General features: G+C 39.5%; 1 protein-coding gene across 3 annotated transcripts in view; it reads left to right on the top strand.

Moving 5' to 3' along the window:
• LOC109855142 (extracellular serine/threonine protein CG31145) overlaps positions 1–18,828 on the top strand; it is a 52,882-nt gene that overhangs the window by 26,805 nt on the left and 7,249 nt on the right. For all 3 annotated transcript variants that reach the window (XM_020429017.1, XM_020429016.1, XM_020429018.1), the window contains 3 exons: positions 1,471–4,526; positions 16,205–16,329; positions 17,383–17,461. In XM_020429017.1, coding sequence (XP_020284606.1) covers positions 2,692–4,526; positions 16,205–16,329; positions 17,383–17,461 — 2,039 coding nt within the window. In that variant the 5' untranslated portion in view covers positions 1,471–2,691. The remainder of the gene's footprint in view (positions 1–1,470; positions 4,527–16,204; positions 16,330–17,382; positions 17,462–18,828) is intronic.

Below are 18,828 nucleotides of genomic sequence, written 5' to 3'. Positions count from 1 at the left end.
AATAAAGTGTGTTTATAAGAAAGTGCGCCTTTGTCATTGCCGCGTCCGCGCACGCGAGTATCGGCGTCTCTCGAGAACGGCTTCGTGCGCCGCGAACGTAACAATATTTATCGGGTCGAGATATCGGTGATCTTTGTCCGGTCGTTTCGCTCGAATCTGCGATCCGAACAGGCACTTACATCGTGTAATACGAGTCGAGGTCTCGTTGTAAAAGTCGATGGCGTCTGGGGGTTGTTGCATCGAAGCTGAAGGTACCATTGAAATTCCGCGCGTCTCACAATTCCGATATAATAAAGATACCGTGTATATACGGCCATTGACGTTTCTTCCGCGCTCGGGAGAAAAGAGCGCGCACACGCGAGGGTCTATAAAACCCTTATTCTCCCCCGTCGCATATTCGGAGACGTGATCGCTTTCGCGAAATAATATATGAAGCTTTCCGAATGGTATTTCACACAACCACCGATCCCCGGCCCTTTGCCTTCTAATAAGCACTCGCTAATTAATTAGCAATTAGGAGAATTGAAACTGCTAAATGCGAGAACTATTCGACGATATCAGCATTACCAAGCAAAATGTTCAAATGTCGACAATTACGTCGAAATTTATGCCGCTATAATTTCGTCGAGAAAATTTTTATTATTTCATAAAATTTTAAGTAAAACTGTAAATGGCAAACTATTTTTTATAGTAAATCAACTATTTTCTCTACCATTGGAGAATTTTAATTGCGTTAAGAATATTTGTTACGTATAATGTGTCTGATTACGTATAATATGTCGTAGACTACGCTGAATGATAAGCGTTGAGCCGCAGTATGATTAAAAGAGGATAAAGGTAAGTCGACCATACGTTACGTCACGCGTTACGCGTTTATCCGATTTTCACACTCTAGAACACGATATAAATAAATATCAAAGGGACATGTGTGGTTCGCGTACGTGACGATACAACCATGTAAAAACACAGCGGATGCGCAGCGCCGTATAAAAATAACACTGGCTAGTCTTGTTATCGACTTGAATTACATGCGTCGGACCGCGCGCGCGATGTATCACGACGCATCCGTATAAAACTCACGATGCAACACGTTGCGCGTCGGCGTAATAATAATAATGTACACACATATACGCGGCGGTACCGATGATGATGATAATAATAATAATGTTGATAATGATATTAAAAGAATGTTGATTGTATGCCGCAACAATTTTCTAAAATCTCTCGGATTTAATAAAGAGAGAGAATTGCGCAACATGTGTGAGGAAATTTATATAGGAGAAAAAAAAATAGAAACAAATAACGTAAATTCTATATAATAAAGTATGATATGACGAATTGTAATGAGTATATATATAACACTAAATTGTATGTAATATTGCAAATAAGAAATGCGATTAAATCGCAATTTGTATGCGAACGTAGTATTAATCAGTTTCACAACAGCTTCGCGTTCGTTTTTTGTTTCAGACGAGGCGAAGACGAGGACGCGCAGAACGTCGCATTACCGCGCGTGCTTCTCGAGATCCAGATAATCTTTTCGTTCATTAAATCTCATCCGCTTAATTAAACAAGTGATATACTTTTTTCGGTGCGTTCTTGCGAGTGCGACGAAAGTGCAATCGGGAGCGCGTCAAGTGATCTATCGTATCTTTTCGTTGGAGACGCCGGCGCGTCGCGACGCCGGATCATCCTTTGGGATTATCCCGAGCTCTGGCCGACGGGAGATGTTCCGGAAGTGCAGACTGCAGCAACGCGACAGCAACTTCCGACCGCCCGATATACACAGATAGCGCGCGCGATTGTGAGGGGTTGCACGAGAGATCGAGATCGTTACGCAGGGGATCGAAAGGCGAAGGATTTAGATCCGAGGACGAAGAGGATGATGAAGATTTAAAAAAACTCGGAAAGAGGATAACAAACAGACCTGACTGCCCGTTGAAAGGGCTCGACAATAGGAAAGTAAATCGTACTGAAGAAGTACTCGGCAGAGCGGAAGGTTTCTTCAGGAAAGTGCTGAGAGAAAATGTCAGTGAGGGATGCGATAAGTTGTTGAGGAGTATCAAGGAGAGTCAATCACTGCTGCTAAAGAAGAGTATTTACCGGAATAAGGATGTTCAGCGAGATTCTTCGTCATTAAAGAAGGATATTCGAGAAGAAGCATTACTGTTAGTCAATAAAGGCAATCAGGCTTTAATATCAGAAGAAGAAACTACGAAGAGAAGTTTAGAGGAAAATAGCAAGAAGCGAAATCGATTATTAGCGAACAAGGAAGATGTTCAGGGAAGTTCACTGCCACTGAAGCAGGAAATTCAGGATAATTCGTTGTTGCTGAAGAGTGACGCTCGAGAAGAAGCGCTATCAGTCGAAAGAAGCGACGCAACGTTAGTGAAGAATAATTATCAGGACAGTCTTTCGTATCCGAAGAAAGAAGGGACCAATAAAAACGTTGACAAGAGCTTCCTACTGCCAAAAACAGATTCCGATGAACTATTACAGACGCAGAAGAACATCGGAGAAGATCTACTGAAGAAACATTTACTTAATGAGACATCGCGAGCGACGAAAAAAATTGTGGGAGAAACTAAATTATCCTGGGAGAATCTAACACGAAACGATCTTCAAGAGAGTCAACGTTCGATAAAGAAAAATGACGACAGTTTGAAAAAAAATACTTTGACTGATCCACTGATGCAATTGACGAAAAGAGATATTCATAAGAATCTAGAGATATCAAGAGATATTTTTGAAGAAAAAATATTTTTGGTAAAGGAAAATTCTGAAGAAAGTTCGCAATTGACCGTACAGAGTTCCTTGTTATCGCAGAAAGAAGACATTCCCGATTATTTGCAATTGCAAATAACAGATAGGACTGTCCAGGATAATTCGTTGACAAAGAATCTTTCTTCTTTAGTTCGGAAAGAGAAAAACATTCCTGAAAGTCCGCCGTCGCGACTAATAGATAAAAACGTCCAAGAAAAGTCTTCGCGGACGAAGAATCTTCGATCTCCGGTTAGGGAAGTCACTTCTTCAGCTGAAAAAGAAGAAGACATTTGCGATGAAGACTCATCGTCGCAATTGATAGGAAACATTATTCGGAACGGTCATTTGTTGATGAAAAATTCTTATTCTTTAGCTGCGAAAGGTATTTCTTCGGCTGAAAAAGGAAAAGAATTATTGCAATCGACAGAAAGAATTGTTCAGAATGACCCTTCGTTGAAGAACTCTTCATTGAAGAATTTCTGTTCAAGTATTGGTGATGATCAGGCAGCGCCTGTGCGACCTTTAAGGCACAAACAAGCCAGACGCGATTCAACAGATGTTTATCAATCTTCGATCGTTCATAAACGTTATTTTCCGTCGACAGACTCTCGAGAAACTCTTCAGGAATCGGAGAAGGTGCGAATAGAACGCAACAGTGTGTACAAGCTGAAGCGATCGCCTCCGCCGGAGGAGAACCGGCCGGGTCGAAGGTCGTCAGAGCCCGATAACAGCAGGTCATTTGATAAACACGATTCGTCGGTCGGCACAAAATGCAGACTGGTGGATTCGACATGCAATACGAAACGTCAGTCGATCGCGAAACCAGCGGAAGAGTGTATTCCGATCTTTGAGATCTCTCGCGGCGAAGATATCGTGAATATTTTCGAAGAAAATTCGGAAACCAGCGCGGAATCCATTGAAGATGTATCGGAGCGTTCGGATCTCGAAGAAGAAAATTCCACGAAGAACTTGAAGAATCTAGTTATTAAAGTAAACAATTCTACGGAAAAAACCCCGCTCTTTGAGATTGAAAAATCCAATGAAGAATTAAAAAAACTTGATCTTCTCACGATAAAAGATTCCGAAAATATTCTGACAAGTGTATCCACTAAGATAAACATCAGAAGTTTACCCTTGAAGATAATCAACAGTATTGAATCTTTGTACAACCCACGACTGATTCAGAAGTCTTCCAGTCCCGCAGATCGTCAATCGAGTGATCTACGGCTGCCGCTAATTGAGCAGAGATTACCGAAAGGTGAGAAGAGAAGCGGATTGCCCGACAAAAGATCCCACAAAAGTTTCAAGATGAAACTGATCGTCAAACTTATCCGCATCCGCGACAAGGTGGTACTCGGTCTGAGCGCGTTCGCCATTCTGTTCACGCTGTTGCTGGTGATGGACCTGCAGATGGATCTGGGCTACAGCGGCCATCATCTGACCCCGAGTCACGCTCGCGTCAGGGTCGGTGACCCGCCAGACGCCGACACCGTCTACAACAACTTCCGCCGGAAGTTCCTGCAGCGTGCCAATGGCAGCCGAGAGCAGGCGAATAGCGATTCAACGCCGGTCGTTGAAAAATCTGGGAAAAGCGAGACGATACCGCCCACGACAACGATGAAGAAGCACGACGACTTCGCGGACTTGGTGGGATTGGTGGTGAACAAGTTCGGGGCGAACTTTGACGAAGGGGTGGTGAGAGTCAGTGGAGAAGATCACGCATATAATCCGACGATCGCAAACGTGAGAAAGATGGCAGCGAGGTGAGTGGCAGAGTCGGTAAATATAAAACCATCTAAGATAATATCGCAAAAATTTATTACACACATTAATCATCACGAATCACCTGTGAAAAAAAGCAAAGTTGACACTTAATTGTGTCAAGTTCTGTTAACACTTTTATTATATGTCACTCGGTATCTAATTAATCTAATTAACGCGGCTATCAATCACAAGATCTCATCCTGGCGAAACTATGAGAAAAAAAAAATGATATTTAACATTAAAATTATAACTTCGTGGTGGTTAAACGCGTTTTGAGTATCCACGCAAGAACATCACAACGAGAGAGAGAAAATGTATTGCAGATATCGATCGGAACAAAACGATGTCCTGAAGAAAGAAGAAGAAAACATTTTTAATTTCTTACTTAATCCTCTCTCACAGAGATGATTCGTTAGTCGTGTGTGATTTGTCCCGAATAAAAAATATATATTTTTGAAATATATATTTTTTGACAATTTCTGCTATACTGCACGTACATGAGTGTGATTCTCGCGTCCGATGTGAGCGCGGCTTTAGGCGTTGCGGGATGCGAGTCGGCGGCGCATGCACGAGTGCGTTTGCCGTTTGCAAACGTAATTATACCGATGACAGTCGGGACGAACATACGTAATCTCGACGCGCGTGTGTATACCATTTGCGTGTACACACGTACGGCGGAAGTGTTGTTGGTACAGGTGCACGATGTTCCATGGCGCCTTCGTGGAACGTTGTGGAATTACGTTTCGTTATAATCGCGCGGGCGCGCGCGCGCGCAGGGGTGGAGAACAGCGAGCGCGCACAAAGCCCGTTGTGTTGGATCCATTCGACCTCACTTCCGTCTCTGTTCCGCGCGCGCGGATCATATAATTCCTCACACGTCTTTATTCTAACGATAGTAGTTTTGGGCGGGAAATCCTGCTGCGGGGAAACGCGACGGAACGTTCTATACAAATACGAAAGTAAATGGGATATTTCTGCTTCCCTGAGATGTGTGTCGAGATCCCGAAGATCAAAACTGTTTCTTTCTCGCGATAAGATTCAAGGGCGGTTTTTTGTTGATAATAAGCGTGAACGTCGCTGTGAAGGTCGCTTTTCGTTTCCGCTACATTGAGACTGTGTGTGATTACATGACGATAACGGAAGCGCGATGATTGCAGTCGCGGCGACGTCCCGTTTCCGCGATGACATGTAATTACGGCAGATATAAACGCGCAGAAATGGCGCGTGTTCGATAAAACTCGGACAGATGCGAAACAAATTAATTCTCAACATACGTATATCACACCTTGCGAAAATCGACGGACACACACCGACATTAATTTCCGTAATTACTTGACCTTTTACAGATGTGCTAAGTTTTGTCGGGTTAATTTTCGCAGCGAGAAAGACAAATATAGATAATCGCATTTCGTTGACATTAATTTTCAAACGGACTTTATTGCGTTAACAAACTTGAGGACGAATTTTATATAGAATCTCGTAATGAAAATTTATAAGAGATTACGAGATTTCCCTTTGAACATCGCATTTTCTAGAAACTTTATATTGTCATGTTACGCGCGTGCATAAGCAGATCGCGTTGAATCATGGCGGATTACGAAGGGAAATGCGTCATCAGCATATGTCCACTCATCGTGTGTTATGTTAGCGTTTCTCGTCATCTCTCGTGTCACCTTGCGGCGCGGATTCTCGGAATGCGAGTTGTGCAGTCGCCGCAGACGGTGACAAATTTCAAAAATTTCATCGCATAAACAATCTCTCCGCATTCACAAAGTTCAACTTGCGTAATTATAATTTTGCATATTACACACACGTATGTAGAAATTAATTACTATTTAAATTGTCATTAAAATCTGTCAACTTCATTAACAATTGTCGACTCTAATGTATCTATAATGCTTGTTTACTTGTTTGCTTTGCCTCTTGATTATGATTGTTTGCAAAAATATCCGCACACCCGCCCGCGATATTGACCGTGTAAATAATTAATTGATCATTAAAAGTTGTGATCACCGTAATGTGAAATTACGCCAAGCTAACAATTTGTAAATCAGTGTGAAACGATATTATTGATTTTATTAATAGATGTGTGTTGAAACCATTGGCTGATGAACGGTATTTCGAATGCGGTAAAATGGCGCCTTTGGGCTCATCTGCGCCGCGCGCGGTTTATCGTGGTGGAAGAAAGTAGTGTGTATACACCGCCCGACTTTTCAGGGCTTTGAAACTTTCTCAATAGGCCATTTTGTCGCAGAAGTGCATAGGGAGAGGCGCATAAAAGGGAGATGCGTCTCAAACATTTGAGGCTAAAAGAAGAGCGGGGGATAAGCTATCTCGGAAATTTAGAGCGTCTAACGGGTGGCGGTGAAAAAAACTCTCACGCTCTCTCGCGGAATGGACACGTTCGTGTGTGGGATCGGAAATGATCTCGATCGGAGAGAGGGGACGGAACAATACCGATGTCGAGAAACGAGAAGAAAAAAAAATACACGCGCGTTATCAAATCGCCGTCATCTTGTCGATTTAGCACCAGCGCTGCGAGATATAATTGCCGTCTATTGAAACGCGAAAGTCGGCAGATTAGATCGCACGATAAAATTCCGTCCACGGAAAGCTGAACCTCGTATATCAAATTTACCCGATACTCACGCTTGTCTGAAGTGTCTCTTGACACAGTTTCTTCGGTTTTTTTTCGATTTCATTTATTTTAACACGAATCACACATTAAGTTGCGACATGTACAAGCAAATTAAATAAAAAAAAAAACTCTTTCCGCGATCGTTCTCCGGATATTTTTCCACGACGATCCGACGATGCAACAGGTAGGCACTTTTCCGCCATCGCATCTGCCTCTGCGTTACTCGCAAATTTAATTGTTGCCAAGAAAAGTGTAACGCGCCAGCGATCATTAAACGTCACACGGTTCGGCGGAGCTGCCGCATTTCTCGGTGCGACATGATTTATGATGCATTTGCATTGCTGCCATGTTAACCTTAGAGACATAATTGAAAGCGTACGAAAGTAATAAATTAGTGCGGTTAAGGGATATATCGAATGTAACGTACTCAATTCGTGCAAAATAATTCAATTTATGTAATTTGAGCATTTATTTTTGTGTGACGTAACCGGATAAGATTTTTTTCACATAATTATTATTTACATATATTATCGAAACATATGTATGTATTTCTCTTTCACCTGCCGAGCAAGCTGAAAATGAGCCTTTAATCAACTATCGCGTGTTCATATTTAATGCGTTTCACGGTACGTTCAATCGATCGCATTTCTAACGAGCGCTGCGATCGTAAAAACAAAAGTTGCGGTCTCGCTATTCTATACGAGCTAATCGCACGAACATAAAACTAATATTTTTTGACAAAGAAAACAACACGAAATCGATACGGGACTTAATTATAAAACCGTCGTCTTTCATTTTTCGCCGAGCAACGAGTTTTATTAACACGTCATAAAAATCGCACGGTATTATATGTACACGATATTTATATGTACATATACACATTGTATAGAAATGTATATTACCTATGATGCCGGTTTTTCTCGGTCAATTATCCATCGGACACACAGTTATATAATTGCGACATGCGCAGAGATAAACAGGATTATATCGTATCCACGGAACTGGACGTACTGGAAATACCAGTTGTACATTTGACTGGTACATACGTGCATTTATACATACATATAAATATATATATTGCCCGTCACGGAACTAAAATAATTTATTAAATCGAATCGACCGGTGAAAGAAATCGCGCGACCGATGCGAACGTGTTTTTGAAAAATATTTTAAATTTCTACATTTATATAAGAAAAAATATACAAGAATATATATTTCTCTCAATCTTCTTAACGCAATCTACTTATTTAATCATCCGTGTAATAAATGAAATCAATAGTAGTTTAATGGTGTTCGCTATATAATATTTTGTACATGCAGTGAATTTGATATTTCTCGTAATGTACGTGGTGGAAATATAATATTTCTCCGTCGTCGCGTGTGTCAAGAACATCGCGAAAGTCCGTTCCGGCCAATTGCGGATGCGCGCGAATTTATTGGCGCGAGAGGAACAATCGAATTCACACGCGAGGATGTAGAAACGAGCAACGGGAAAAGCCACGACGACGGGAAAAATCGTGTCACGGTTATTGGGTCGCGTCGATGTCTGTCGCAAACTTTTTGCGACGTTCAACTCATTTTGTATAATGAATGAATTCCTCAACAGGTTAAAAGAAAATCACACTAATTAGGAAGACATTTTTTTTTGTACGAAAGCACAAATTAAAAGAAAAAGTACGAAGTTTGCGATGAAATTAATTAACAATCTTTTTTTATATGAAATATATTACGTAAGGTAAAGAAAGAAAACAATCTCAATATTTCATAAAATTTTCTATTGTAACGCGAAGTGCTATTTTAATTTATCGTCTCAATATTAATTATTGAAGATTCTAAAACCAGCAGACACGCTTGTTATCGGAATTAAATGATACGGTCGATCGGTGATGTCGTCAACAAGCACGTCGCCTCTTATCACGGCTTATCAAATAAGAAAGATAAATTTAACGACCGATAGACGAATGTCGAGACGTTCGTACATTGAGCGTCTTAAACATTTTCAGTTACTGTTAGCTACGTTACATCGAATCGATGACGTTTTCGCACACGCGAAGCAACAGCAAAGCGAACTGACCGCAAAGTTCACACAGGAAATTCAGTCTGTATAATTCTGTCACAGTCTACATTATCGATCATTTACAGATCCGCTTCACCGATCTCGTGCTTTCTTACTTCGTGTTTACGTACCGCTTGTCGTCACACGTGCACATACGCGGAGGGGGGAGAGGGGATCTATGGAGTTCGCAGATCGCCGGATCTTCGCTTGGTTAGTTTCGGTTTATACACAATGAGCCGAAATTAGGTCAATAGCAGACTCTCTGTCTGGTCAGTTTCCGGCAAACAGAACTGCCTGTTCTCTCGCGCACCCGCTTTGCCTGTCCAAATTGTCATACGCGATCGGGATTAAAGCAAAGAGAAACATGGGAAATTGATTTTGCTTCTACCAATATTGAGAGAGAGAGAGAGAGAGAGAGAGAGAAAGAGAGAGAGAGAGAAAGGAAGAGAAAGAGAAAGACTACGACATCTCAAAATAATCGAAGATATGTACACACAAGAGATACACATTTCGAATCACACGATACACATTCCCGCGAAAAAGTTTTCTTTCTCCACTTCTTCCAATAATTTGAATTTTTGTTCGAGTTTCATAAATCCCAATATTTTTGACATTTTCTCATCTTATCTTCAATATATACATAATGTTATCTGTTCCAAAATGTGTATATATGTGTACGAAGACAGTCTTTCACTTTCATACGTGTGTTAGAAAGAAGAGGAATTAGATCTCGAAGAGGTCAGAAGAAGGGGGAAAGAAGAGGAAGAAACACAGGGAAGAGGGACCGTGGACCGTGGGTCGTTCCGCTCTGGAAAATGCGCGGAGACGCATTTCTCTCCCGGGGAAAAGCCATTTTCTCGGCTCTCGTGCTGTGCCGCCTGTTTACCCCGCCTCGGCTCATCTATAATTTCTATCCTCGCTTGTTTACGGCATCGTGTCTCGCGGCAGTACCGTGCGTTCGGCGTTTTTATTTCTGATCGGTCCGATGGGACGAACACCGGGAAATTTTTCTGTGGAAAACTTCGTAAATTCACGGCCAACGATTTTTCCCAATCATATTCCCTATTTGCGCACAAAATCGCCGATCGAAGACACTTTCGCGCTTTCGAAAAATTAGGGTCTTAACGTTTGCATCTTTTTTTTCTTGGCATCGAATGTGTGTGACTTACAAAAACGTAATCCGAAAAAGTAGTAATTTATCTTGTTGCAGAATACAAATATGTGAGAAAGAAATTAAATTTAAAATAACGAAAAATTTTTTTACGAATTGGAGAAGATTGTCCGTAGAACAGAGAGTGTGCACACAATCGACGACTATTTTTATATAATAGTTTCAATCTTTTAATCCTTTCATCACTTGATGGCGTATCGTAATTCGCGCAAAAATTCTCACGGAAATGATCACGTACGCGACCGGCCAAGTCGATAACATTTTTCCGTCGAAAAATTTCGTTTCTCTCGACTGAAAGCGTGTTATATCGTCTTTGATAAGCTGAAAAGTACGTTTGTGTGCACCACAATAAGTCTGTTTAGCAATATATATGTATGTGTGTGTATATGTACGTGTTTGTGTGAATCAATATATTCCAACAGTCGTAATTTTTATTCATTTAGATCGCTTTTTGTCAAGATGATAATAATGTGTTATTAATGAAGTGAAGTTTGAAGAAAAAACAAAAGCGCTTAATGACCGATACTTAAACTTTTCGGACAAGAACCTGCTTAACGATAAAAGTTCAATTAAATGAAATAGAGCGACGAGAGAGAACGGTCACGCTATTGTTACGCAAAACAATGACTTATTCCCTCAGCGACGGGGTCACGGCCTCTTGTAGCCTCTCTGATAGCGCGACTATGGTTGTTACACGATAACGTTTACACGGTGTAACCCTAAGGGAAATGCATGCCAACGTTTCTCTTGCAACACACTTCGTGTCGCGACGACAACGTGGTCGATATTACGAGCGAAACTCGTTTCAAAGACGTCTGCCATATTCTTCGTTTGAAACGTGAGCAAATTGAGTTCGAAGAATTAACGTCTCGATAATTGAGTGCAAAATGGTGAAAATCGTGTCATGCAAATTTAAATTGACCTTCTTTTGGTACATCTCGGAGAAAGAGAATATAATAGTATTATATAATACCGCTCATAATCACGTTTTCGTCAAATATGAGAAGAGAAAAAAAAGAGACTTGAGATTCTTGACTTGGTTTATCTGCTCTTTCTTTCTCTCTCTCTCTCTCTCTCTCTCTTTTTCTGCGCGTAAGATCTGTTCTTAAAATATACTCTCTTATATCTACTGTGTCTCTCGACGCTAGCCGGAGAGAAAAAGGCACTAGAAAACGACGTTTAAAGGATTTAAATACGCCTTGCAACAACGCTTCCTGTCACCTGAATTCACCTGCTCGAGACGTGAGTGTGAGGTATGGTCGCTAAATTATTTCACCGGGAACGGCAAGCTCTCCTTTCACACTTGTGTGTATCGTATCCGCCGTCATTGACAATTCGCGTATGTGTGCACTTGTATTCGTGCGAAAACGCAGCTTGCTTTTCTATTTAATTTTACAGGCTCGGCAATTTTCTCAGCAATTTTCTCAGCTTTGTCTTATAAGTGTTACGTATAATGTTTGTTTTATATATGTATATTATTATATTTATTATATCTTATATATTATATAAATATATACATATATATATATCTCTTTTTGTACTAATGACGTTTTGATTTAAGAATTTTTACGGTGCGCAATATCGTCATATTGCGAGATATGAGCCACATCAATAACAAGGAGTGAAAGAATAATAATAGTACTTGAAATAATTAAAATCGCTAAAAAAGTCGGTCAACGCTAATCATAGTTTGCTAAACGTTCTTTCACAATCTGCACTCTACTATGAATACACGCTATAAAAGAAGACAATTTTTTTAAACTTAATAAAGTTGAGCGAATATACATATATACGTATAGTAATAATTAATTGTGTCGCTTTATTTTGAATGAAAATTTGTATTACAACTGATTTAAAATAAAAAGTGCAGGAACAGATTGGGCGGCAGAAATCGGCGCGCGTGTACACGTATATTCGGGAGATAGAATTCACGAATTGAGGAAGTGACATCTCGGAATCCGCGATTCGCCATTGATATCCTCTCACGGGATTGATATTCTCTCCGGTGGCGTTGCGGTGATATTTCCTCCCACCGTGGCGAGATCACGTGAGAAAGTGCATCGTATGCATTATGCATCGCAGCAACGGACGGATGGACGTCACTTGAGAATCTCTTGACGTGGACCGCGTTATTTTCCGGAAAACTATATAAAATCGCTTTATTCGGCAGGAAATTCTACTAGAGATCGCGCATTCGGTTCTCAGAAAACTTTGAAAAAAAAAAACAAAAGTCGCCGTGTACTTAAATAAAAAAATTGAATTACATTAAAAACATAACGTTATTTAATAAATTATTTTAGAAAAAAAGAGTAGTTACGCGTATTTATATAATCTTGTTATTTCACAATTTATTTTCATTTTAGTAAATATTTATATATATATATATATGTATATTTATATTCATTTTTTTATCTTTCCTCTATATATTGATTAAATATATTACATATAGTTTTTTTATTTATTTAATAAATTAATAAATTCGCAAACTCAAAGATCGCCGGCTTATTGGTACGTGTTCGTATTAACGAATTACGCCGGGGGACAGCGTGTACAATCTCGTTCGCTTTCGTTCTCAATATGCACGCGATCACTAATGCAATTTCACGGACGCATGCATGTGCAATAACGAAGGCTTAGGTCAGCCTTTCATGTGTACACGCCGCGACTGATTACGTCTTGTCCATGCGCGCAATTCGCATTAATTCGGTTTGCCGTTTATATTTTTGCACACCCCCTTCGTATCCTCCGCGTGCGTTCCCGCTTCTGATTACATTTCCGGTTGCGCGCGCTTGTCTTAGTCACATCAGAGGCGCGGCAAACGAGCGTAGGAACACTCTCATTATCGCTTGATTATCTAATTGCACGTTTTATTAATGGGAATCTCGAAGAATTCGTCGAGATTTGCGAGAATCTTCTGGAAAACTCTCCGGAAACTAGGAGATCTAAGTATCCGCGAATCCAATAACACTACCAGTGGAAACCTCTCGTTTCTGAGCTAATTTCGGGATCGCTACGCGTTATACATGAGAACCAGGCTTAAGACTTAGTCTCGACGGAGTTCTCGACATCGACATCGAGAAAGGAATAAGGAGGACGAAAAGGGGCGCGGGGAAGAGGAATTCGCGGATTAGTTTCGCTCGCACGTGTGTTCGTCGAGAACTCAATCTAGAGATTCGGTTTGCAGTTCGAGAGACAGGACGACGTCGCGACGACGACGATGACGTCGTCGCCGTCGATGTCGAAGGCGTCCCGGAAGAGAAATAGAGAGAGAGAGTGGCCTAATCATGAAATCCCTAATCAGCCGTCGCGTTTGTTCGCGGCTTTGACGGCTTCCGAAACTTCAGGCTTAATAATTCGTTCGGGGAAAATTAAGTTTAGAGCTTTAAGTTGAGAAATTTAAACAACTGATTTATAATTAAATATTTTATTTACTTTCTTTTTTTCGTGTTGTTTTTTTTTAGATTTCGAACGGAGAGAAGAACAGATAGTTTTGGTAAACAGATATGTTTCAAAATCTGAAACGTAAGTTTGCCGAGTATTTTGTCAAATAGTTAGTCAAATATTTGACTTCCGATCTAGACACCGCACTTCAGAGTTAAAACGAAATCCAACACACAGTTCTTGCGCGAGAATGTTTCTATTATACTACCCCGATAAAGTCAACTCGGTTTAAGTAAATTACTCGTTTAATTACCGTCTAAGAAAATCTATTTTTTGTTTAAGTCTCAATCGGACACACAAACAATCATTTAAAGTCTCTCTCTCAAAATTAGAATTTTGAAGAATACAAATTTTCTTAAAGTAACCAACTTTTTAAAAAAAAAATATATGTAACAAAAAGTTGGTGTGTATGTGTTTTGTATGAATTTATATAAAAACGTGTCTGTGGGGGATAATTCGCGACGGTGAAAAATCCTTGCCTAGAAGTGTCGTATCAACTTTCCGCCTTCAAGAAAGATGAAGGAGCATCATAGCGGAGTCGTTGTGGCATACTAACCACTCGGGGTGGCAGGATATAAATCTTTTCCGTGTTATTCTTGGGCCACTATTCAGGGCTCAAACGCTATTGTGAATTAAAATACAGAAGACGCGATAATTTATACATGTACCTCGAAATTAATAAAAATAACACAATAAATTAATTTGATTAAACATTGATAAAGAATAAAAAATATTAATCGGTATTTATACATAAAAATTAAAGTGCAATTAAATTTATTAATATGTGAATTAAAATTTAATTATGTGTAACATTATATTATGTTACTTATAAATATATTTACTTGTCATTTCTCGGCACCCGATGGAAGAATCGAAAAATCGGTACGTGGCTGAAAGTTTCAGCAACGCGACGATATGATGATTTATTTAGCGAAAGTGGCGGATTTTTATTGGAAACACGTCGTAACTGGATATCGACAAGTGCTCGGATTTTAAGTTGGGAGGAGAAAATAGGGTTGGGGGTACCAGGAATGGCAGCGAAAAGGTCATGAGATGAATTTTAATAAAAGACTGCCGATGTGCCCGGCAGTAAATTACTTGATTTAAGTTAGATGCCGTTGGGGAAGTTTTTTCACAGTAGGAATTTAATAACAAATTGTTTTTAAAAACCATTATTTGTAAGTTTCCACAATCACCGATACATGTTAACAATGTGTATAGATTTTAACTGCAATATGGTTTATTATTACAAGTTTTATTATAAATTCTCCTTCTCTCCCTCTCTCTTTCTCTGTGTGTTGTATTTGTAATTTAAATTTTGTGTTTAGCGCGAGATGCTTTCTTTTTTTTCATTTGCACATTTAGAAACATTTTGAAGAAAGAACGCGTGTTACGCGTGCACGCAGGAAGATAAACGAAGAATGTCTTCCCATATCGGAGTAACTACTTTCTCACCCTTAGGATCATAAAACGAAGGTCGAAGGCTATCGTCGTCGTGGACGCCGTTCCATGCATTTTAAAACGGCCGAACGAATGCCTACGAATTATGTTTTCACGATCCTCACGGTTTTGATCCTCTCTCTATGTACCCTCGTCTCCCTTCGTTCTATTCCCTGAGGGCTCGATATCGCGTCATAAAGTTGCGACGATTATTCTCGCGGAATGTCTCATCTCGGGGAAACGATCGCGAGTGAAACTTCGTACGTTCAAATGACGTATCACGATTCATATAGTTATATATATATATATATTTTTTTTTTATTCTCTGTGTCTTTCTTTCTCTTTATATAAATTCTATACGAAAAAAACCACAAAAACAGTTTTCGTGTTCATGTCCACGTCATATCGGTATTTATGCACACGTAACATTTTCTGTATCTCTTTCGAACCGTTCCTCGTGTCTTATTCTTTTACCGTGTCGTATTAAAACAAGAGAAGAATAAAAAGGGAGAATGGCCCTTTTATCGCTCGTTCTCGTTTTGCGCGGAAATATTTGCTGCGAATTTTTACAACACCATGAGCGTGTTTTCAGAATCGATTTACGTTCGACTTTTTTTTTCACGATGAAACGTTATCGCCCAATTCGCTATTAAAACCTACTGCAATCTATAATAAATATCGGAAACTGAAGAATTCATATTTCTTTCCATATGCCAGTTTTACATAGATATCTCTATGTGAAATTGCATATTTTGAAAAAGTAAAAGGCTGTATAAAAATATTTTGAATAATTATTTTCGAAAGAAAGAAATATTAATATTTTAATGTTTGAAATTTATATGACTGTAACTTTTTTGGTCGTATATCATCTTGCGCATTTTACGTAAAAAAAAAAGATGGTATTGAGGGGGAAAAAATATTTTTGCTTCAGGAAAAATAGCACGACTTTGGAAAAGTTTCACTTGCAAATCTCGAGGTTGGAGTTATACCCCGCGGACTCGAAATATGTAGACCAGTTGCTCCACGAGATGGCGACGAAGCCGATACTTCATGTCGGTAAGTAATATGTATATTTTCTATTTTTGTCAAAATTTGTCAGAATACAATTTTCTTTTACATGTTACAATTATGTAATAATTCTATAATTTATGGCTCTGTGCCATGGTCTCGAAGATCGCGCGAAAGAAACGGACGATTCTTTTTGAATTGCAAGTAATAATGATATTACGAAGTTAAACAAAGAAAAGTGAAGAATCAAAAATTATAATAAGACAAGTGAGTGGAAAACTTTTGCCGAAATAATTAAACTTCCGCCCCAATTCCGTCGATTAAGAATAACGAACGTATTTAATTAGCCTTGTTAATTAGCTTAACTATCCAAGATGATGGCAATTAAACTGGCACACTATTTTAGTAAGTTATGAGATTTATCATTTTACTGAATTTTAACTATAAAAATATGTATGTATTGTAAAATATTGTAAGGGAAGATATAATATGAACGTAAAGTGACGTAAAATCGATCGCTATATATGCAGAATAAATTGTTTTAAATTATGCAAATATATAAAATATCAATGAAGTTACGAAATATTCAAAATTTCTATGCTCAATTTCACGAGTTATTTTTACAGATTATTTTTAATTGCAATATTAAAAGTAAATATTTTCTTTTTCTAATGTTATTTGCCGATGAACACAACGCGATCAACACTTGCTCGCATGAATTTCGTCACGTTTTTTGCCGGGTATTGATCTCTCCCGCGCGTCTCGACTGTCTGTCAATGTCGTAAATATTATATACTTAATTCGTGCCGCAGACGCGGTAAATGCTTCATTTGCCCGGCGACGATTTATCGCCGTCCGCGACAAATTATTGACTTGCACATTTCTTAAAGCACACGTGAGCAATTTAAAAACCGAACAAATTGTTTGGCTCTCAATATCGTGTATTATAAAAATTGCTTCATTAATTTTTTTATGACATTATCAATATCACATATATTATGTAGATTTATTTCTGAGTTGTTTTTTCTCGTAGACGTTTTAATTTATCAATTAAGTGAACTTCGTGATACGTTTAAACGTTTGCTGTTTGATTTGTTGCAGTTCAGAAGGAGGGCGGCACGCAATTAAAACTCGTCATTGATTACGGCGATAACATGCAAGCGCTGTTCAAACCAATGCGGTAAGAGCGCAACTAGTACACTCAAAATAAATTAACACTTCTGCTACCATCTCTTCAGTCTCTTTTAAGACCCGGTATTAAATCGTCTGAGATATATGAGATGGTTCGAATTTTACCCGATATATCAATCAAATATTTGCACCGATAAGTTTTGCAAAATTCAACGTTGTATCAAACACATACGTGAATTATTCGTAATCAAAACAGTAATAATTATCGGTACGGTGCGTGTACTACGCATATATGCATCGAATAATAATAATAATAATAATCATTATTATCATCACTATTATAAACACTCGGCGATGTGCGTGATTATGGCGTTAATTAGCAGCGATCGCGTGCAAATTACGAGGAAGAGGTCAGCTTTCGCGACTCGCGCGAATGATGGCAGCAAGACCACAGAGTGTCGCAAAGTTCTCTCGGCGTATCTTGGGGTCGCAGGCAAGGCGGGCAGGCAGCGCGCGAAATTACTTCGGCAGTTTGTCGGTGACGTTCCCGCGGGACGTTGCCCCGATAGCACCCAAATTAACGCCGAGAAACATTGCCGGTGAATCGCCAGGCTCGAATTTACACATAATCTATTTGCAAATTTACAAGAGCAGCTTTCTTTTTCGAGCCGCCGAGCCGCCCAATTTGCTCTTCCAAAGCATTAGACAAATCGGTCTAAAATGCAACGCTTTGAAATGTTCTCCGTTAAATAAATAAACACCGACTTTCTCGGAGAACTTTTGTGAAACTCTCGGGAGGAAACTTTTTGCTACGGTTGAATTATTAATTTCATTTTTAAGCGTACCTATTCTCGTAATCGGATTTCATATTAGATTTTGGAAAAAAAGTTAGATATGTCGAGAGAATAAAAATCAAATTTCCAGAACACCTTCGCGAGTCATCTCTGATACCCCGAAAAGCCGAGATTGATAACGTCCGCCGCGAGAAGCGGACACATAATCACTTCTCTCGTCTTGGTCTTTTTTTTCTCACTGACGAAGTTACGCGGATCGGATTACGAGCGCAATTACATAAGTGGTGTCTCGAGCGCGAGCCTCGTGCCGTGAGAGAAACACTCGAGCAACCGCTTCCTCCTCCCTCATCATCTCTCACCGCCGCTTCGTTCTCTTCTTTCTTTTCTTGTCTTCTTTTCCCTTCTTAAATATCGCTTTTCTTGCAAATGATACGTCACACACACCATTGTTTCACATTTCCGACTACACGTGACTTTTTGCGCGACATCACATCAAAGACGTGACGACTTCAATTGAAATTGATCCGTTCGACCCGCTTTCATTTTTAAACCTGACAACTCTGTAGCTTACTGCATGTATTCATAATTTTTAAATCACTCGACTCATCTTTTCGGTGTTTAT

This window comes from Pseudomyrmex gracilis, unplaced genomic scaffold (assembly GCF_002006095.1).
Source record: "Pseudomyrmex gracilis isolate BER0280 unplaced genomic scaffold, ASM200609v1 scaffold_82, whole genome shotgun sequence".
Taxonomy (NCBI): Eukaryota; Metazoa; Arthropoda; class Insecta; order Hymenoptera; family Formicidae; genus Pseudomyrmex; species Pseudomyrmex gracilis.
The sequence above is the reverse complement of the archived record's forward strand: the minus strand, read 5'-3'. Positions and strand labels throughout refer to the sequence as shown.